At 47.4% G+C, this 22,638-nt stretch overlaps 1 protein-coding gene across 2 annotated transcripts; it reads right to left on the reverse strand.

Annotated features, from left to right (window-relative positions):
- Positions 1 to 4,644: 4,644 nt before the first annotated feature.
- Positions 4,645 to 20,625, reverse strand: LOC104482079 (mitogen-activated protein kinase 4). 2 transcript variants are annotated; one of them, XM_086769540.1, is made up of 6 exons: positions 20,080 to 20,625; positions 13,461 to 13,605; positions 10,167 to 10,328; positions 7,834 to 8,035; positions 6,908 to 6,919; positions 4,645 to 5,332 (listed from the first exon to the last, which is right to left on the reverse strand). In XM_086769540.1, exons 1-6 carry the CDS (start codon positions 20,623 to 20,625, stop codon positions 4,645 to 4,647), a joined length of 1,755 nt encoding a protein of 584 aa, XP_086625666.1. The 2 variants fall into 2 exon arrangements, with proteins under 2 accessions (XP_086625666.1, XP_010121766.2); XM_010123464.2 differs by lacking the exon at positions 6,908 to 6,919.
- Between the last annotated feature and the right edge of the window lie 2,013 nt (positions 20,626 to 22,638).

Genomic DNA, 22,638 nt, shown 5'->3' on the forward strand with positions numbered 1-22,638 from the left:
TCTATTCTCTCGGAGGGTGGGGGGGGAGCGAGAGAGAGACTGCGTAGTCTGGTCCCGATCGGGGCTGAGTTACGACATCCCTTATTGCGCATTATGGCTCAGCAGGGGAATTCATCACCTCTGTAGGCCCATGTGCTCTCTTCCCCATCCCATCTCCCATTGGCAGTGCGTTTTCACTGTCCTCCTTCTCACATGGGGGAGATGCAGCACTGAACTTGTGTAGGGGCAAGAGGCTTTTTACTGTGGCTCTGTCCTGCGCACTCTTGCTGGCACTGAAGCAGTTAACAGTGGCCAGCAGGATTTGGGGGCAGATAGCATATATTTTTAAAGGGAATTTTTCTTTATTAAATTGTCCTTCCAAAACCTACTTTGCCCCATCCATCTGACATCGACCCACCCTATTCTTGTTCCAAGAGCAGCAGGGTGGCTGTGTGGAAACACGACAGTGCTGCCTGTCCCATCACCCAGCCCCATCCATCACTCATCCAGGAGCTCAACCTCCCTTTATAATTGTGCCTAGCTGAGTTCAAGCTGTTCCATCGATCTTCACTTCCCTCCTGAAGTGCCAGCGGGACTAAAAGAAATGCCCCAAGATTTTAAAATAGTGACTGCAATAACCACGAAGAAGGCTCTGCAGAGTTTGAAGATTTTGTGGTTTTAGTAGCTGGTTTGTGACAGTGGTTTTAACCAAGCTGCGAGGTTCCAGCTGCTCTGTTGTGGACTGTTTTCATTAGACTTAGCACTAGACTTAGGCTGTTCAAATCAGTTTTATAAAGTGTCCTTCTAGTATAGAGCTGTATAAAAACAGGATATCATGAGAAACTCCTTATTCTTCAAAAAAAAACCCCAAATAAATCACAGTTCTTCCCTCTGCTATCCCTGATCACAGAGCCAATCCCACCCACTGGTTATTTTTACTTGCTCCATTCTGCAGCCTGGACTATCAAAGTTTTGTTTAATTACCCCAGATTTTGCCCTGGATATTTATACCACCACCACTACGACCTAGGTAGGAATTCCCACAAACACGAGGACAGAGCCCAAGCACTGAGCAGTCATCAGACATGCCCCAAGTGGTTCTCACCTGCAGACACGGAAGCACAGATGGTAAACAGAGAGTTAAGTGCTTTGAAGCACCTTTACCTAGATCTATTGCCATTTTCTGGGAGGAATATTATATACTGCTCAAACTTAAAACAATATACCATCTGTGTGTACGCACAAACACTTCATGCAACAATGCTAAATCACAGGAATTAATTATATTTTTAGGTAGATTCTGTCCTGTCAAAGATGTACTTGGATATATTCTCTCCAACACTTAATAAAAATTTATACAGACTTCCTAAACCACCTTATTTTCACTGCAGGATTAATCAAAGCAACCCTTTCAAAATCCTTTTGTTGCAATCTCTTCTGCCGCAACCCAAGAGCCAACGGGATAAGCCCCTGTGAGAAAAGGTCATCTTTATAAGACAGATTCTCCTTTTTTTGAGAAATGAAATCCTACTCTTTGAATATAGCAACGTGATTGTTACAAACCAGCTCCAATAGTGGCCAGATGGCAGTTCAAAATGAGCATGGTCTCAGAAAGTGAAGATGCACTTTGAGAGGACCACATTCACCTAACTATTGTACTACTTCAAAATCAAACTCTGCCCTTGAAAATGTCAAAGGCAACTATTCACGAGCAAATACTATATGGTATATTTGTTCTCTTCAATTTCTCTTACAATCATTAGGAAAAAAAAAGAACATTTCAGACCTGAAATGACTGCATGCCACACTATACAGTGTTCTCACCACAAGCTCTCCAAAATGTTAGATGGTGGCATCAAATTGCTCAACTACATCCTTGTCTTGGGTTAAAAGGGACAGAAATGATCATTAGCAGTCCAGTCTCCAACACCTCTGCTCGTAACACTCATTGATGCTATGTTGTGGTTTTACTCTGGAATCCATGTGTGTTTTGCATAAGAAACGCTTCCCAGGATGTCCTTAAAACCAAAAGTAAGCTGAAGTTGATTTTTTCATTACTCTAATGGTAAAGCTCTGAAGATCTGGCTAACATAGCTCTGTGATGGTCTAACAGCTGCTGAATCACAACATGGTTCAAAATAAACTGCAGTAAAAATAGTCACGTATTTGTGACTGGGGAAGAACAATCACTGGGTCAGCAACTGAACCGTCGGAGGCATCATTTTGACATGTAAAAGTGTTTTTAAGAGCAGCTGAGCAGGCAGCTCCCCCCTCGTCTCCCTTGATGGATTCCCAGTCCCCAACTTGAGGCCAGTGGGTGGCTGTAGTGGAAGGACAGGCTCCTGCACAGGGGCCACCACAAGCAGCTCCCATAGGTTCAGGGCAGGGGGGATGCTGCTCCCTCTCTTCTTCTTCAAATAAAACCATGTAAAGGGCTGGCCACAACAGCTGGGACCCACAGGGGCACTTACATACCTGATCACTGGTTTAAACGTCAGCCTCTAAACTTGAGGTCCTCCTCAGCTTGGACAAATCTCCAGCTCCTCTGCTTCTGTCCCCTGTGTTGTCATTGTGGTGCCTCTCCACATCACCAAACAGGACCACATCACTCACTCCTGAGCTTTGGAGATCACAATGAGCACCATTGGTCCCTCCTGCCTCTGCTCAGCACACCCCTGCTGGCACGCCTCTAAATCCAGGGTGTCCACCCATCCCACTGCTGTAGTTGAGGTATATCGATAATTTGCAACACGCTGGAAACCAACCCTCTGTTTCTCCCTTGTTTCCCCTTTCTAAACCACTGTGGGGAACGTCCAAACACTCAAAGTGAAGGCCAGAGCCCAACGGCTTTACCTTCCAGATGCCTTCTCCAATGGCTTTGCCTTCCAGATGCCTTCTCCACCCTTGTCCCAGGACTTCCACCCCATCCCATCCACGCAGCTGGCAGCCTTCACACCTATGCTGCTAATCAGCTGGAGTAATGGCATTTCAATCAGCCTAAGGAGAGATCTTCACAATAAGAACAAGTTTTCGGGCTTGTCAATGCCTTGCACAAGCTCTCCTACAGCTAAACCTGTACCTGATCCCACCAAGAACAGAAACCAGGGTTAATATAGTAAATGCTGCTGTTAGTTATCACCCCAGTCTCACACGAGTTTTCTTCACATCTCAGAACATTTAGTTGATTGCTTGTTAAAAGGGTAGAAATAATTCATATAGGAACAATAGTTAAAATATGGACCTTGGTGTTACTAAGTACAGTAGTTTCTCTTTTACAAATGGAAGCAGTGCCACCGTGCTGGAGAGCACAGTGACACGATGGCAAGGAAAGCAGACATTGGCTTTTATTACACTACCTACAGGTTTTCCATTTAAAAAACTGCCTAGTTTGATTAAATATAACTATAGAACATTTCTTCCATATACAAACTCTTGTTAGCTGATTAATTGTTAAGGTGCTCAGAAGTGTGGATGAAAACAGAAGTTACAGTAGATCAGTTGTGTTTGTGTCTATTTACAAACTGTGCTCGGTTTGCCTGTTGACACCAGCATCTTCCAAAGAAGCTGGAAGCAAAGTGCCTTGGAGAAACGTGAGGTTTGTTTTTTTTTGATGTGCCCATGGCCAGTAACAAACTGAATGCCACAAAACTGTTGTTTTCTTCACAGGATCTTTGTCAGAAGGTAAAATAGTAGTACTTTCATTCCCTTTTTTATTAGCAAAGGTGGGTGCCCTTGCTGAGTCTGTGTAGCTGGTGGTGCCAGGCAGCATCGCACCGTGAGACACTCTGTTTCTAGCTCTTTACTCCTGTCCAGCCCTTACCACCAGAATTTGCTGGTCTGCTGGGCAGCTGCCCAAGTCAGGGCTCACAGCACCAGGTTGTTACACTAACATGCATCATATGGGGCCTCCTAAGTACTCGGAGAGCTCAGATCTACCCCATACAACAGAAGGGAGAATTTATGTGCGAGAAACTAAACAAGGAGAATGCGCTTAGCAAAAATTTTGTCTTCCAATCAGAAAAAATAAAATAAAATCTCAAGTGGCCCATATTTTGTAGGTCAAATTAATTCTCCATTAACATTCTCAAAGAGTTATTTTCTGTCTGGTGGCCAAACTCTACCTCTAGTTCCATTCTCTGCTGACTGATGGCTGACCACAGGCACTGCCTGGCATCGCTTCTCTCCATACCATCTGTACTCACACGGGTGCCTCAGAGGAGCTCAAAGTTTGGCGTTTTGGGAACCCATCAAACCAGGAGGGTATCTGACCATTATGAAAATGGTGATTTTGTCCTTGTCACTTTAAGATGCTATTGGAAAAGAAAGGAAAATAAGTTGATTCGACTTCTGTTTGTAAACTTATCACGTACTGTCATCTTTCCCTCGTACATTTAAGTTTCAAACAGTCCCAGAGATTGCAAGGCTAGAGTGTAAAGGCAGTATAAGAAACTCGGTATTTCATTCACACCTCTTGATTCCCTTAAAGGTATTTCTAAGGCATCAAAAGGGGCATGTGGTTTGTGCTTGCCCTTTCAGAAAAAGGCATTCAGATTAGTGTAAAAAATGGATGCTCAATGACAGATGGAAGCCACTTAGCCCCGGGCAATGGCCACACCATCAGAGAGGAACAGGGAGATACAGCAAGGTTTGCCGGGTGTGGGCTCCTCACCATCGCTCTTTCTGGTACACCTCTGTTTGTACAATCTCACCAGGGTGCTCGGATATGCAGGCCCCATTTATGTCATTGAGTTTGTTGTCTGGAAGATCCTCAGGTTTTGTGCAAAGTTTCAGTGCCCTGGAGACGAAGACATCCAAGTCAAACTTGGGGTCTGTTTCACTGTTCACTTCTGTGGGTTCTTTGTGGAGATGGTGAGGAGAAGATGGCAGGCTCCGTTCTTGAATCTCCAGAAGAGGACTGGAACACTCAAGACCAACCTGCGTGCTCTTCACCCACTGAGCAATCTCCAGAAAGAGGTTGGATGGTTCTTCTTCCAGTGATAGTTCAGCTGCAGGTGCTATGGTTGCTCTTTTCCAGTGGGATAAATCTAAAATCAGCTTGGGCTCTGAGTAATGATGGGGCTTATTGTCTCTCCACAGCAATTTGTCCAAGTAGGAAGGTGACCCCACTTTGTAATCACATGATTTCCCACAATCGGCATCAAATACTCGGTCCGTGGATGAGTGGGATAGCTCCAAGAACCTCTCTGAGCTGCTTTGTGAGTATTTCCGTGGATCAACTTGTACTTCTTCAGCGATGGATTCAGACCCTGCCCGGGGGTCCCGCTGAACCTCATCCATGTCGTGATATTTATTGTGTCTCCATTCCAAATCAGAGGAGAGGCTTACGTGGTACCTGCAAAAGACACGCTGCTATTAGACATGCAGATGATGGCTTTGTTAGAAACAGCAATGCTCAAACAGATATGCACGCTTCTGCTGCTATTTTTACCTTTTTCTTGCTAATATGCCACTTACCTACAGATTTTTAAGTTCTTATTAATATTAGAGACATTTTTCTTGTATGTTAAAAAAGGCAGAGGGGATGAGTATTTATCAAGAGTCTCAAACAGGACCAGTAGTGGGAATATAAGCCCAACAACCAAACCAACTGGCCCCTTCATTTAGCCAATCATCACCTTCTCTCCACTTGAGATTAAAACCTGATTAACAATATTAATAATCAAACTGTCCCTCAGCCCAGAGACAAGCACCTGCAGTGTGAGTGCTCCCTTTTTGTGGCCATGAAAGTAAAAAGGATGAGCTTAAATCCCCTCTGAGACTGGACACCACCAGCTTATTCTGATGTCGTGGACCAAGAGCATCCCTGAAGGGTCACCTTGCTGAGTGATAACTTCTCAAGCCAGTCGAACTCCCTTGATTGCAATTACCTGACAACATCCATTCTTAGACACGGTTTTCAAAGTAACATCTAAATTAATGGCTCCTAACCGAGCTGCCTGTAAAAGATGGGTTATCCCAGGTATTGAGGCTGTATGTCCTGGCAATGAAATGCTCTTCAGGTGTCCCACAACACACAGGCAAAATCATTTCCTGTCTCTAAAACACAGTTTGTGTAGCAAAATTTACAGCCCTATAGCAGATGTCCCCAGCCAAGTGGCAGGACCAACAGTCTAGGTCCTAGCTTCTTGTGTCACACCAAGAAAGCCAAGAGATAAAAGGGTGACAAGGTGACCTCCAGCAGCTGATTTGCTGCTTTGGGGACTATAACTGGCAGGGATGCCGGAGCTGTGGGGATACACTGAAGACAGATATCCTGAGAAAAGCTTCCAGCTTTCCTCTTTACCTGATTTACTTGGTCGTCCCCCCTAGCCTCCATCCTGATACTTGGAATCATAAAATCATAGAATCATAGAATGGTTAGGGTTGGAAGGGACCTTCAAAGGTCATCTAGTCCAACCCCCCTGCAAGGAACAGGAACATCCCTGACTAGATCAGGTTGCTCAGAGCCTCATCCAACCTGGCCTTGAACGTTTCCAGGGATGGGGCTTCCACCACCTCTCTGGGCAACCTGTGCCAGTGTTCTATAACTCGCATCGTAAAAAATTTTTTCCTAATTTCTAATCTAAATCTACCCCCCTCTATTTTAAAACCATTACTCCTTGTCCTATTGCAACAGGCCCTACTAAACAGCCTTTCCCCATCTTTCTTGTAGGCCCCCTTGAGGTACTGGAAGACCGCTATCAGGTCTCCCTGGAGCCTCCTCTTCTCCAGGCTGAACAGCCCCAACTCTCTCAGCCTGTCCTCATATGAGAGGTGCTCCAGCCCTCTGATCATCTTTGTGGCCCTCCTCTGGACCTTCTCCAACTGGTCCATGTCCTTCTTATGTTGAGGGCTCCAGAACTGGACACAGTACTCCAGGTGGGGTCTCACCAGGGCAGAGTAGAGGGGGAGAATCACCTCCCTCGACCTGCTGGCCATGCTCCTCTTGATGCAGCCCAGGATGCGGTTGGCCTTCTGGGCCGCAAGGGTGCATTGCCTGCTCAGGCAAAGAGTGAACATAATAGAGTGAATAATAGTGAAGGCAAGGGATTTATTTAGATTATTTTTTCAATGTTGGTGAAATATAGTGGATTAAGAAGGCGAGGAGATTTAATTGCTGTGCAGAGAGGAACAATGCTGCAGACATCCTCAGCCAGCTCATCCTGCTCAGCTGGAAGGAGCTCTATAGTAAAGTGAATCTAGTTAATTCTTAGCTGCTTTTTTTGTCCTACCTGCTCCGGTACTGGGACTGGCCTAGTAACTGGGGTAATTATCTAGGACATGAGAGACCTCAGCTCAAGGCTTTGATCTGCACTAAACTACCTGTATGACTTTTAGCAAACTATTTAAAAGTCAACACAATTAAGGATTTTTTAAAAGACCCCAGATCTGTGGCCTCTGGGGCTTATGCACCTTGAAAAGTGATAAATATAGAGCTCCAAATCAGGCCTGGTCCCCAAAAGGTACAAGAATTACATTATTTTATAACTTGTATCATAGGGACAGAGGACAGAGGGAAGAACCGCAGCATCACTTAAATAGATGTAACTCAGATGAAGACAATATGGGCTGTGAATAAAACCAAGAGCAGAAAGATACTCAGTAACTGGAACATGCAGACCCAACATCTGCTCCCTGTGGAAATCAATGATGAACCTCTCGTTGGCTTCAGCAAGGTGCCAGCTTGGGCTAGAGTTACAATATGGCATGAAGAAGGAAAAGCAGGTGTCTTTCGTGGGTCTGGAGCATGTGTAACTGAACACAATCAGCAGCAGGTCAGAGACTTACCAGTCAAGTTCTGCCTAAAGCATTTAAGCCAGTATCTGGTCTCTGGCCCAGCCCTGGGTACTGTACCTGTCCCAGTTAGACATCTGGCTCTGGTTGGCTTCCATCAGTAAAATATCATCAATCTCGTCCTCAATCCGGAATGGATGCTGAGACACCGGTTCATCCTCGGGGCAGGAATATGGACTCATGTAAGGATGCTGCAGACCCATCTCAGCTGTCAATCGATCCATAGGGTTAAATGTCAGTATTTTCTCCAGAAAATCAATAGCTGTGAAGCAGAGAAAAACAAGCTCACTAATTCCTCCAAAGCAATACTAGCTTCCTTTTCAGGACAAGCCACTTGAATCCCCCATAACAAATCCCCTCGAAGTAAGGAAGGAATTAAAGGTCACATCCCATGTGCATCTAAAATGGGCACTTCTGTCCTTCCTGCATCCATCTTTACCCCTGGGAGCTGCGTGCTTGCAGTGGAGCAATCCTGCAGCCCGCAGGTATCAGTTCATCTAGCAAGGCAGGAGAAACGACAGTGAGAGCATCACACCTCCACAGGACAGCACGTACGTGTTACACCTGGTGCTGTGATCCCAGCTAGAATGCTAAGCTCATACCCCAAAAAGACCTTTGGATGGTGTCGGGATTTGATTCCACGCTCTCAGACCCACTCGACAAGCACATTGCATCTCAGACAACTGATTTCACATCCTTATGTGCAACTGAAGCAGGATTAGATTCAAAGTGAAACTTTAAAAAGTCTTCAGCATGATCGACACGATAAAATTATTTTGTCCATTAATATTTAAAGAATTCTGAGTGCCTAAAATTATTTTAGAAAGACTGTGGAGCATGAACTCTTTCTACAATGATGAAGCAGAAAATTAAGTGCAATTCAAGTGACTAGAATTAAATCTAAATGCAGAGTTTGTTGTGATTTCTGTTTGTTGTGATTTCTTTGATGATTCCTTTTACCAAGGTTATGTGAAAAGATCAAAAACTGTCATTAAAGATGTTGCTTATTAAGTTGATTCTTAGTGCATGGAAGAGTCCCTTAGAGTTCAGATAATACAAACAGGGATACATCTTTCTTCAGATACATCTTTTGCGTTGTACCTTCAGAAATTAAAGATGTAATTGTGTGAATGGAACCGTTTCTTTATGGGCAAAATCACCCAGCAGAAAGGAAAGGCCACACCTATTGCCTCAGTGCTTAAACATTAACCAATATCTGATTGTCTCTCACAGGATTATTTCATTACTTGGACTAATTAAGTAAGAAGGAATCAATAGCTCCATAAGGTCACTGTGGGCAAGAAGCATGGTGGAATGATATATTAGGAGTTATATATTATAATACATTATGGGTCACAGAGGCAGGAAAATGTCAATGAATTATGTAAGGGGCACAGGTGACCTTTCTTCCCACAGTAATGACAGGGAATAAATCCATTCCTGCTTGCCAGAGGCTGACACGGTCCCTGGGTAACCCAGGCCGATGGGTATCACTTTGCCAAGCCCATATAGCGGACATCTTATAATGAAGAGTTACGCCAGCAAAGATAAGCTGGGCTTGGCCTTGACGTCTTCCCAAAAGCAGGTGGCCAGGTCCACCAGCCCAGTTTAAGCCTCGGAAGGAGCTCAGAAGAGCTGATGTGCCCTGGTCCACCCTGCTCAACTCTGACTGCCTACAAAGCTGCTCCAGGCAATAGTTCAGGTCCAAAAGCCTGTGGTTTGTAGCCCTCTCACAACACACTGATGATTTTTTTTTTTTAAACTTTAGCCAAAAGAGGGAAGTGGCTGAAGTGGTATTTGAGCACTGCAGCACAGCAACAGCCCAACGCAAATGATGTCCAAGCCTTGGAGCACTTGGACAACATTTCTGCCTGTAGCAACCATCTCACGGAGTTCATATTTGTGAAGTAAAAGCATTTATTTTCTTGTACTATATATAATTGCATTCATCCAAAACGCCACAGCAAGAAAATGAACAGGGTTTGAAAATAATCTCTGGGCTGAATCCTCACTTACAGCTCAAGAAGCAGCATAGGAAGGCAGGGATGCACCTTGAGAGTGTCTTGGAATAGTCTTGGAAGACTATTTCACCTCTATTTCTGTACAAGCTACCTGCGAGAAAGCTACTGCATCATGAGCGCTGTCCTACAGCCCACACCTTCCTTGGTGGGACAGTGAGCAGGACCTGGTGGGACAGTGGTGGGGACGTGTGAGCTACAGGTGGGACCATGCATCGCTGACCCCCAGATATCTGAAATCCATTCACTAGCATTTGTGCACTTGGCCTTAGAGGACAATTCCTGTGACCGCCTGGGGAAATAGGTCTGAAAACATGACAGCCGGGGGAAGTCTCAGGAGAAGGACATTGCCGAAGCCAGTGGGCACTACGGTACCTTCACTGTCCACTTCGGGAAGCAGCTTGCGCAGTGGCTTCCTCACTTCCCAGGTGCTGTTGATGAACATAGGCATCACTTTGAGCAGCTCCTCTTTGTCTTCCTCGTGGATAACAGGGATCGTCTCCAGAATAAGCTGCATCTGTTCCAGCTCGTGACCCCCTAAATGGGCAGAAAATAGGCAGTAACATGAGAGACAGAAGTTGGTATTATGGGCCACCCCTCTGAAATGAGCCATGTCACTGCAGTGTTGCACCTCCCACCAGCCCCTCCATACTGACGCATCCCCGCATTAGCCACCGTTCTTCGCTCCAAGGAAATGTAGTGGGACTCCCAGCCAGGCCACCTCTTTTTAGGAGTGAAAGAGTTAACCTAGGCAAATTGCCTTCCTGGTGTCATCACCCTGAGGCTGTCTGCACAGCTTTTTGACTAACCTAGCCATCTATTTAAAATAGAAACTGTACCTACTGAAATCATGGGGCATGGGAGCTATTATCCATTGGTGGGGTCCATCCTGCATGATGGGAGGAGTCAGATATTAGCTCTAATGGCCTCAAAACCGATGATTCTCTTTAAGCAATGCTATGGCTGGGCTTGTTCGTAACCCCAAAATTAAGCATCCTGGCTCACAGGGCTGAGTTTTTATTCTCCTCCTCTTTGGACACCAGGAGATGAAAGATGGTACGTGGCATGGGACACCATGGCCACCCTGCCCCATTGCCGGGCTCCCGCCTCAGCTCTTCTTTACTTACTGGTATGGGATGAGGCCAGGAAAATGGGGCACAGGGCCAAGATGTTTCCATAACAACTCTACAGACTATTTTTAAAGCAACCCGAAAGGAATATGTATTTTGAGCTCCAGTTTTGATCCCCACCCATTAACTAAGTATCGTGCCATCATCTCGGGGCTTATTAAGCGATTGCACAGGGCTGGAAAGCAGAGAAGCAGGGATGCTCTTGTCTAGCTGAGCCCAGTCTGTGATCTGTTAAATCACATCTCCTGATCTCTAACCTGCTGTGGACTCTCAGGAATCAACCTGCAAAGTAGGTTCCTGTATGGCTACTCTGGGGCATCTCGCCAGGGTAGCCGGGACAGGACTGGTCTCACCTGTAGCCATGTGCAACACCAGCATGGGCACTTCAGCTTGTTCGCCAGATGCTCCTTATGAGTAGTAGTGGAAAAATAAATATTTCTAAGGCACAGTCAATCTCACCTAAGGCAGACAACTAACAAAGGCCAGATGAATCACATCCTGGAGCTGCCTCTGCCTTGACCATGACAGGAGATATAAGGAGCAGCTTGGCCACCTAGGCAGCAGATGGCTGGTGTCTGCCAACGTAACTTCTACCCTGGGGTCCACAAACAGCACAAAACCCAAGCTGGGGCTGAGAGAGGGGTCAAGCATCGTCTGGAAAACCAGAATGAAGACGGGCACTTGGTGGGGATGGCCAGAGAAGGACCTGGACAAGCCAGTCTTGTTTTGCAGTTTGACACGAGGAGCAAGTACAGGAAAAGAGATTGACTTAGAGTCCAAAAGGATTTCCCTGGGGGTCCAGCTACACCCAGTTTAATATGAGGTGATGTCTTGCTCTGGTCCAGTGCAACTCTTGCAAGACCAGAACCCTGCCATGTGCACTGGGGTTTGCTTCTGCTGGTCTGGTTCACCTGGGACTAGTTCTGGTGTAGCGCCCTGGCCTGGCAGAGCCTTAGCTTTGCCCTGGAAACACATCGTTGAGTTTGCTTTCACCCAAAATCAATCTGGTCCACGTGCTTGGAGAGCCTTCCACAGTGCAAACTACGGCTTGGCAAGAGCAGGTGGCTGGCAGAGCTGCCTCGGGAGTGCACTGATGTGCAGCATCTCCCAGTGAGACCAGAAAATGCCCTGCACCTGTGGCACGTGGAGACATCTCTGCTCCTGGAATATATCCCAGGGAGGCAGCAGGAGCAGTCAGATCTGATACATAGTTTTCAGAGCTGAAGTCCCTGGACTTGATAATTTTGGGGAGGGGAGATCGAGGACAAGAGGAAGGAAGGAAAGGGAGGCAATTTTAATGATCTCTTTGAAATTATACTGACTGCTTAATTTTCAGCTTTCACAAAAGAAATACAGAAGCTGCAAGTGGGAGCAAGGAGGGAGCAACAGAGCAGCTGCAATCAAGCACCGGCTGCACAGCGCTGAAATATTTGTGAAGAAAGTGTCCTTTTCCATTATTAATGGGTCTAATTGTTTATTTACACAACTCTGCAAACAGCTGCTCACAAAATGTGTTAAATCTTGTCATTCAAAACACTACTGGATGGTGGCAGAGACAACCAAGGAGGAGCATTGCTGCAGACCTTGAGCAGGAAGGCAGCTGCTTTGATAGCAGGAGAGCATCTCCTTCACTCCTGAATGAACAGCTCTGCATCTCAGTTTGGGAAGCACAGCTTTGCACCCTACAGTAGTATTTTTAAAATTTTATTAAATAAAGATTTGCTTCTCAAGAACATCAGAGTTGAGCTTCAAATGCTGCACTGATAATTACGTGCTCCTTGCCAGTGCTTTTTTTGTCTTTTCCTTGCACTGCACCTTTACAATTCAAATACCCACTTATAAGAAAATCCTGAAAATGGCTGAAAATGGGTGGTAGCACTCAAATGTCTTCCCTCAAAGAAAAGAAATACCTTGAAGACACCAATCACAATTAAAATCCATTACACAGAGCAGAAAACCTCTTGGGACAGGGCCACATTATCTCCTCTCCTTATACTCCACTCTATGATTTTTTTTAGCATCCTTCCTCCCAACAAAAAGCTCTTATTTTCTGTCGGAAACCCAGAAACAGAAAAAGGTTTTGTTGTTTCATCAGAATTGTTCTTTGTTTGAGGTTTTGCTTTCGGCAGCAGACCGTCCCTACCCGGCAAGGCTTGGCACAGTTGACCCCGGCTAGCCTCGGGCACCCCACTGGCCGGTGGCGTCCCACCGGGTGCCATCGCACCTGTACCACCCTGCATCCATCCCAGGCAAGCACAAGAAGGCAGAGTGAAAATCAAGAAGGTAACTCTTCTCCGGGCCCAAGGGCCTGCCTGTACCTGGGAAGTTGGCACCAAACAAGGGACCCTCTAAAAGCAGAGTTTGTGCAAGTGGCCTGGAGACTACTCTCATGTCTAACAACCAACTGTAGGATCCCTGTAGTGATGCTGGCTACAAAGAGAGGGGAATTCCCTCTGCCATGCTAAAAAAGCCTTTGAATTGGATAGCAAGAAAGGAGGAAGGAAGGAAAAAAATTAATCAATGCAAGCCAGAAACCTACCAGCAAAGAGCATCCTTCCCGTCAGCATTTCAGCCAGGATGCAGCCGGCTGCCCACATGTCGATGGCTTTGGTGTAGTTGTTTGGCGAGAGGAGGAGGCGAGGGGATCGATAACATTTTGTTACCAAGCCTTCGGAAAGGTAACCCTGAAAAAGCAGAGACAGAGACATCAGGAACCTTGCAGGGGAGCTCCTCTGCTACTCCCCAGTCATCTCTGCCCACTGTGGCCCCCATTGGATCTTGCAGAGAAACCTGCCCAGCACGCTTGTGCTGCATCTATGGCAGGCTGCGGCTGTGTATCTTGCAGTAAGCAAAGAGGTAAGATGTACTTCACTGGAAACAAGAGTTGCTTCAGTGCTCCAGGAGGCAAAGCACTTGCTGCTCCCCAAAAACTTATTTGCTGCTTGTCCCTGTCGTAATGAAGCATCTTCTGCAAAGGACAAATGGCTTTAATAGTACAGATTTGCAGATTGTACCTGCAAAAGTTATTACAGGTCACTGTTAGAGGACTTAGATGTATTAAATAAATCCCAAATTGACCATCTGAGATATTTTGAGGTTAAGCACATTATTAAAGTACTTTTGCTATAACCCACCGGTGTGTGAAGGAAGCCTTTCCCAGCTCAGTACTTGCAAGCACCGTACCTGGATTTCCAAACATTTGGAAAGTTTGCAATCTTTTGCCAATTCCACCTCTAGTTAAGCCTGTATCTATAGTCCCTCTGTGGCTACCTAAACCAGTGGTAACAGCAAGCTATGCAGTGCTGAATTCCCATGAGTTCAACTCCCAGCACTGATGCTGAAATTGAATTTTTAAAGGGCAGGAGCTCCCTGGGAAGCCCAGGCAAGAGCAACCACCTGTGGATCAGCCCTGGCTGGGCACAAACCCACAGCGAGCACAGGCAGGACACACAAGACCAGAGCAGAGGTGGCATGGGGAGCGCACAGGGCTTCCGAGCAGGCAGCGCCCAGAGGATGTGCTCAGCAGGACCTGGCCTCACACAGAAGCCAGGCGAGTTCACCCTGCCCATATCCTCGGGATGCTGCCGTGGGGCAACCCCTATTTGGTTTGAGGTATATGCCAGGAACTGCAGATGAGCCCACGCAGCATCTCAGAGGGATGGGATGATCTCAGATGTGGGATCTCATAATAAAGAGGAAAACAAGGGGACAGGCAGATAAACAGATTTATGGAGGAAAATCACTACCATGTGGAAGGAAAGGCTCCTGGACCAGTGGATGTCTTAAAGCATTGCCAAGCGGGTCACAGCCCTGCAAGGGCTCTTGAAAATACAATGCCATGGGATAAGTGGGAAAGCCCTTCTGGGGATTAGCTAGCTGATGAAGAGCTAGGAAACCCTGCTCTTTCTGCACTGAGCCTGTCTTGCCTAATAAATTGCCTCTCTCCCTCACCGCCCAGTCCCTGGGACCTCGGCATCACCTCCTCATCCTCCATCCTACTTTGCTTACAATGAGGACAGTTGGTGAGGATGCTTGACTTGGTTGTAAAGGAGATGCCCTCAGCAGCACCTCATAGGACAAAGACCAAGCGCTGTCATCTCTTTGGACCACAGCCCTCCTGTTCCTGAACTCACCCGGGAGATTTAACACAAGCGCCAAGCGCTCAAGCAGCTCTTGATGAAATCAAGGGGATGTGTTCAAGCCTGCAAATAATGCTGGCATCGTAAGGGATGTCCCAGCGCCCCTGGCTTCACTTGCCAGCCAAGCTCTGGATGCGCGGGTGCCACGCTGGGGTTGAACATGAATGGTTATTTCATCAGAATAATGTTGGAAGCCCAGAGCTCCTCCTTGGAGCTAGAGGGACCAAGAGCATGTCTCCTCAAGGCCGAAGCCAAAATCAAGGATCTTACCTCCTGCAAATCAAGCAGCCCCTAACACCACAGCCCAAAGCCTCTCCCATTAGTATTTCACACCAAAATCTATCTTTCTGCATTTAAAAAGCTGCAGAGGTGCGGACCAGGTGGCCACAAACTGGAAATCCAGCAGGATCCAGCTTATATTTTAAAAGGCAGGTAAGGCAGTTGTAGGAAGGGCTGAGAAAGATGTCTTGTTTGCAGGAACATTGCTTCATAATAAAATAATGAAACTGCCGTTGTGCATGGCTCCAGCAACGTGACGTGTGTTCTCATCATTTTGGGATGACAGAGTGCATTTATTTCAGGACCACAGACTATTATGTGCTTCATCAGAGGACAGAGAAGGAGAAAACCGAGTCGAGGTCACAGCGGGGAGGCTTGGTGCTGGCTGTGCAGGGCCACGGACAGTTGCCCGAGGGTTGAATGTGGAGGGTGGTCTCCTCCGGGGTGAGTACAGAGCAACGTCCCACATCCTCATCTCCTTTGAAGACCTCCTTATGATGACCCACCTGGGAATTTTATTATTTTACTGGAGGAACTGGAAGCTATTATGTTTGCACTGCTCAGCAAGTACAAAGCAAAGGGAGGGCTTCAAAGATTTGAAAATGTTCTGGAAACTATTTACCATGAGATCTCCCCCTAAAAGGGCTGTCACACCCTCCTTGGCATGGAATTTCTGCCAATTAATTCTGTAATTAATGTTGCCAATAGGCAAAGGGAGAGAGGGTCCCCTGGAGCCCCACACAGATGCCCCTAAGCGCTTTAGGGCACCAGGCAGCACCCCCAGACCCCTAGATGAGGTAATTTGACTATCCTGTACAACATGGGCAGGCTAAGGAGTGTCCCGCTTTACCATCTCGTCACTCGAGTAAAGAGATTCAGCAAGTCTCTGTAAGCCCATATAGCAAGCATTTCTGTTGTCTTCTCCAGACAGGACCACCCAACCCAATGGCTCCTCTCTGACCAGCGCCAGGCAACACGTCACATAAGATGAAAGGCCAGGGCTGAGTTTGCCCTTCAAAACTTGCTATTTTTAAATCTAGACATTCATTGGTATTTATCCCGATTTTTAATGCTTGACTTTGCTATCTCCCTGCTCTCCCATCCTTCCTGCCCACCACAAGCTGAGGGTGTTCAAGGGAAAATAGTATCTCACTTTTACACCCCCTTACCCCCCAAACTTGGGGCAGATCACATCTGGACTCTCATTTACAGCGAAAAAATATTTATTAGGGCATAAGAGAGAGGATGGACAGATAGATAGGCAGCTACACACACCCAGGCAGCCTCTGAAGAAACGCAGGCAGGGGCTGTCCGTGGGGACAAGGTGTGGGGCAGGCAAGACCATGAGGCTGCAGATGGAGGGGGCACTGCAGAGTGCTCTGATGGTGAAGACGAGATGCTTGCCTTCAATAAGGAGATGGTTTATGAAAAGGGAAATGCTGGGCTTTGACTGCTGCTCTTCCCACATGGAGAAAGGGATTTGAGCAGCAAACACCAACCAAATAGTGGGAGAAACGCAGGCGAAGTTGCTCTGCTTTGAAGCTGGTGAAGGGCATGTGTGAGGGATTTTAGCGATGGTCCATGTAGGGCCACTGTGGGAAATTACAAGCTTAAGAGTGCAGGTTGTGGGATGCCACAGTGTCCCAACTACGGACCATGCGGTGGCATGTGTGAGGGATTTCAAGTGATGGTCAGTGTAGGGCCACTGTGGGAAATTACAAGCTGCACACAGCTGTGAGAACACAACCTTGGAGAGGGGAGCTAGGAGGGTTGTTATCTCAGAGAGGGGAGCTAGGAGGGTTGTTATTGAGCAGGATGTTGCTGCTATCTGGGAACCGCTGTTAGCCAGCAGGGCACGTACTTGGCAGGCCTTGCTGCATGTGCTGGCCACCTGTGCACCAACACCTGGTCAGTACTCTGCCACTAAATCTGCTGAGAGGATAAACAGAGGTGGCTCAGAGCAGAGAAAGAGAGAAAGGACCCAGAGCACACTCTATTAACAACAGGGGACGCCCTGAAGGTGCTGCGCCTACCTCCCTTCTCTGCTCTGACCCCGCTGATCATCATCCTCCTGCTCGGCGGTGTCTCCGGCTTAGTTGGGTTGGTAAGACTCTCACAAAGGGAAAACAATATGATGGTAACTGCTTCTGCTAGGAACTGTAACTGCTTATGCAGGCTATAATAGAGCAATAAATACTGTTGTGCTTTTAAATATCATATGTTGGGTGAACTTTGTGCATAGGAATCCTATGAACCGGCTACAGGGCAGCACCCCGCTGTGGTCCAGGGCATCTCCCAGAGTTGGAGAGCTCTCCCCTTCCCACCAAATTATCCTAATTAAACAGTTGCCTGCTGCAAGCCATGTAAACAAGACACACTGCCAAGTAAGGGCTGTTATTTAGGTGGTATATGTATTTCTAAACTGTGTTTAAAACTCAAGTCACACTCTACTCTAACATTTAGCCATTTTAATACTTAGCAGGATGGTTTGGGATTTGAGAAACATCAGGTCAGAAGAGCTGTAACCTTTTAGGCATATGCAACACACAACCTGCAATTTTTCATGTTAGCAGACCCCAGCCATCTAGCTAAGCATATTCCAGATACAAAACATCATAAGGGAAAAAAATCCAAGTGCTTAAGACAAGCCTTCCTGCACAGGCCTGCAAGAAAACGTTATGTTAGAGGTGTAGCTCTGCACTGCCTTCAGAGGTTTGGATCTACTGGGTCTTTACAGCAATTAATTACCCAGGGAGCAGAATTTCCTCTGGTTTTGGTTAGCTCTGCATTAGCACCTACTGGCAGCACCAAAATTCAGGGTGTAAGGATCCCTGTTCTGATCAACACCGATCAACAGCCGAGTGGAGGCTCGGCAGCTTCAGACATGGTGATGCTTCGGCCCTCTCCCTCTTGCTGATGCTTTCTGTGAGAGCACAGACCAAGGAGCTTATAAATCTGTATGAGCCCTTGAGGAAAGCGAAGGTTGAAAGAAATACGGAAAGGAATTTATTTTTCTGAGTCATCTGAGAAGAGCTGGAAATCAAAGGTGGGATTGACCCAAGCCCCTTCCTCTGCAGCGCCCGTCACCTGGCTTCAGCAAATACAGCCCTCCTCATAGCCAGAATTTACAAATAACTGACATTATTTGTGGTGCTGGATGCTCACCCACAGTGCTGCTATTTTTGGCTCTGCTCTGGAGCTGTATCCAGGTCTCTCTGCACAGTGGGGCTCTGCTGAGTTTGTTGGGGTTTTTTTTTGACACTGATGCTCCAGCCTCCCACTCCTGGGAAGAATCGGAGGATGCTCGTGCAATGGCATCTTGCAAAATTACGTCCCACCACAAAGCCGCAGCCCTTGACAGCTCTTTTCCACTGCACTGGCCGTTATTAAGGCGACAGAGAATGACTTAGAAAAAACAATAATTCTGCAGCAGACACGGACAGACGACTTCTACCCTTATCCTGCAGTCTCTGACAAGATGATGCTCCTTAAATCAGTGACTTTCTGTGTTCACGTAGCGCTGCCTTGCTTGCAGGGGTTTTCTCCAGGAGTTATTCTCCCTTGCAAAAAGCCTCTGAATGTACCTTACTTAAAAAAACCCCACTCACTTAAAAAGCCAAGAGCCTCTTGCTGAGCTGGGTAATAAGTAACTGGTGAGGAATGGAGCACAGGAGGGGCAGGCAGCTGTAAAAAGGACCCTGCGCTCACCCCCTGGTTTCTCTTGCAATCTTTTTACAGCTCCTTTTCCCCAGGCTCTGTTTCTCCCCAAACCCCAGATTCAAAGCCAGAATGGATCAGGGCTCAGCTTTCGGATCACCAGATCGTCTGTTTCATCACCCTTTTCCCTCTCCCCTTCCCTGCCTCCCTGCACAAAGCAATGGTGCCCAAATCAGAGCCGCGCTGGGCAGAAACCCACTGGTAAATGCAAAGTATATTTAAACCTTGGCACAGGTGCAACAGCAGGTCCATGGGGAACACTGAAACCAGCTGCAGATTGCATCACGTCTACTGGTGCAGATCACGTGATGCTTTGCTTTCTCCCAGGACCATATGGATCCACAAGCTGATGAAGCCTCCACTGTTCCAAACGTCCAGCCTGGATAGCAACCTGCATTAAACATCTGCAACTCCCTTCAAAATCCATTAGCATCAGGATTGCGTGTTACAGAGACCTCTTGCTTGTTTTCCTTGCCTCCCTGCCTTCCACACTGCCTGCCTGCTGCCACAGCCTGTGGCTCAGTAATTGCTTGTTAGAAAGTGCCACTTTGGGGGAGTTGGAGCCCTCCTTGGGCAGATGGAGAAAAGCTGGTGACAGCAGCAGGAGAGGAAAACTGAGTCAGTCCCAATGACCCTCCCAAGGAGGGGACAGATTTCCCCTACTCAAGGGCAAGTATTTATTTTTCCTGCATTTTGCTTCATTTCTCCTTTCTCTCCTTCTTCATCCCAGCCAGACTGCCGTGAGAAGGCATGCATGAACCAACAGATGAGATCGTAGGGGATGCCAAGGCTGGGGGGCCCGGGGGGCTCTGGGCATCCCCTGTCCCAAGCAGAGCAGTGGTGGGGCACGCTAGGCTGCCCTAGGCTGCACCCAGCCACTCACAATTATTATTGCATTATCATACAGTATGTAAGTACCAAAGAGCAAAAAATCACAGTCCAACTACGCGCGTTCAACAGCTCCACGTGCCAGCCAGCAGCTCATCAAGAGAGCACCAGACTCGTCAATTTGGCATCACCTACCTTGTGTGAGTAATGCTGATCCACGATTCTGGCCAGCCCGAAGTCACCGATCTTCAGCACCAGGTCCTCCGTGCTGATGAAAATATTGGCTGGCTTGAGGTCGCGGTGGAGGACATTGGCTGAGTGGATGTACTTCAGCCCCCGCAGCAGCTGGTACATGAAGAGCTTGGCATGCTCCTCTGCGAGCTTCCCTTGCTCCAGCAGCCGTGCCAGGTCCGTCTCCATGTACTCCTGGATGATGTACACCATGTTAAACTTGAAAAAATCCCCATGCAGGTTGGTTCCCTTCGGCCCCAACACCTCGTACACCTTCACAATGTTATCATGGTCCAGGCGGCGGATAATTTTGATCTCCCGGAACGCATGCTTCATGCTCCGCGCATTGCCGATGGTGATCTTCTTCACCGCCACTTTGTGGCAGCTCTTGCTGTCGAGGGCTGACAGCACCAGCCCATTGGCTCCAAAGCCTAAGGGGTGAAAATTAATGAAGCGACAACCCAGGTCATACCCGTACATGCTGGCAATACAGTTGCACTTCTCTGCCATCGTGGGTTTCGTCCTCTTTTGGCTTTTTCCTCTTCGTCACTTGAAAAGCTGGGAGAGTCAAAGGGCTTCCAGATCACAAACGTGGTTTGAAATCAAGCACCTCATTAATACTTAAGGATGCTTGGGGGGGTCTCGCTCCAAGCCCACCGTGTCAAGATGACACGCAGACGTAGTGAACATAGATGTGAGCACACACACACACAAATAAAATGTTTTAAACTGGGTGAGAAATCAAGGGGTAGAAAAGACTTTCCAAGCAGCGTGGATAAATGCAGCTCAGAGATCTCCAGCAAAACAGAAAGGTTATTTTTCTTGAGACTAAAAGATCAGCACTGCTACATTTTTCAGCCACTTCCTTGTTTTCCTTCTCTGATGTGCGGGGCTGGCGGTGCAGCCGGATGCCCGGCCCCACGTCCCTGGCGTCTCAGTGTTGGGGTAGCCAGTTGCCACCCCTGCAGCGGGGCAGAGCCCAGAGCAGCCCCATGGCCTCTCCGCTGCCCCAAATCCTCCCTGCCCACAAGTTTTAACAGTGTTTTCCCCACCAGCGAAGCACATCCAGGCACTGGCCAGGCTCCCCAGCAGTCAGCAAAGCTTCGCCCTTCTCATTGCTCTGTTTTTGGTACGAGAAGACTCCATCTTCTCCTTCAGCAGATAAAAATCTTGATGGTATAAAATGTTTTGCAGATTTAAACTCACTTTATCATCTGCATTCAGTGTAGCAAGTTTCCACATTTGCAATTCCAACACCTTCCCCTTGTACGTCTTTTTCTGGCAAAGCCAAGTGCCATCTGATCTTTATAGCTTGCTGGAAGAGTTCCCTGCGCTGCACAGCCCGGTTATTCCTCAGCAGGTCTCAGCCTTGCTCCTGGAAGAAAAGAGGAGATGGATTCATTTGATAACAGCACTGTCTACATCCTGCCTACACAATGGCTTGCTGAAGGTTAGCCATGAGCAAAACTGCAACCTTTTGGAAACTCATTAGTTATCCCCTCCAAAAGCATGCATCATTACCAGGATTTTTCAGATGGTTCATTTTTCCTTTTCAATTTGTAATACACAGAAAATAGTAACTCTTCCTTTCCCCTTTGTTGGTTTTTTTTTTTTATTTTAATCTGTCTGAAAATGTTACAGAGCCATTTGCAGAAGGCAAAGGTTGAACTGTGTCTCTGATTGCCCTTTTAAACCGCATCACAAGGAAAGCAAGGTAGTGGCCCGCAAGGGTATGAACCCTCCTCACCGAGCAGCTGAGAGCAGATAGGGCCACAGAGTTTTTTAGCTTATAACGACCAGAATTGCTTGGGCAAACGAGGTGGTGCCACCCCAGTCAGTTTTGCAAAGAGCCTTAAAAACTGGCTGCAAGCGTGGGACTGTTGCTGAATTTGGGGTCCCACAGCAAACCTTGGCAGCAGCATGGGGATTCCGCTGGCTCCGTCCCTGTGGTCATGGGGAGCTGCCAACCCCTTCCCTCATGCAGCAAACCACACCAATTTAGTGCCTTTATAAAGAGAGATGCTCCAGCGTCGCTCAGCTTGGGGTGCACAAGCAGCTAAGGACACAGTTCATTTCTCCTCCAGCATGCTGGAAGAAGGAGAGCATCCTCATCGAGATGGATGAGCCCTGTCGTTAGCTGCGGGGATTCGTCATCCATCAGCAGCACCTGCAATTGCAGCTCAGGCACCCAGCTCTGCCGAGAGCCGCTCGGCACGGACAGCCGTCTCACCACTTCTCCGGCAGCTTTGCCAGTGATGAATGCAGACATGGGAAGACCCAGTGGGAAAACCGAAGCTGACTTCATCTCTCACCGCGTCCTTCTTCAGGATGTGCTTGGCACTCAGGTGCTGAGAAAACACTTCCCTCATCTATCCAAGTTTAGCAGCTACTCAGTTCAGAAGCACGAGCCAGCTTGCAGCCTCCCAGTTTTGCCTTTCTCTGGTTGTGGTTTCACAGACCCAAGAACTCCTCCATGCAAACAAGATACATATACAAGATAGGTATAGGGTCCTACAGTGCTCT

This window comes from Chlamydotis macqueenii, chromosome W (genome assembly GCF_036417535.1).
Source record: "Chlamydotis macqueenii isolate bChlMac1 chromosome W, bChlMac1.mat, whole genome shotgun sequence".
Taxonomy (NCBI): domain Eukaryota; kingdom Metazoa; phylum Chordata; class Aves; order Otidiformes; family Otididae; genus Chlamydotis; species Chlamydotis macqueenii.

Coding starts and splice junctions, on each gene's coding strand:
- LOC104482079 (XM_086769540.1), bottom strand. CDS start 20,625: ATGGCAGAGAAGTGCAACTGTATTGCCAGCATGTACGGGTATGACCTG. Junction 13,606..20,079: donor ATCAGCATTACTCACACAAG/GTAGGTGATGCC, acceptor CTGCTTTTTCAG/GGTTACCTTTCCGAAGGCTT. Junction 10,329..13,460: donor GGGAAGGATGCTCTTTGCTG/GTAGGTTTCTGG, acceptor CTGCCCATTTAG/GGGGTCACGAGCTGGAACAG.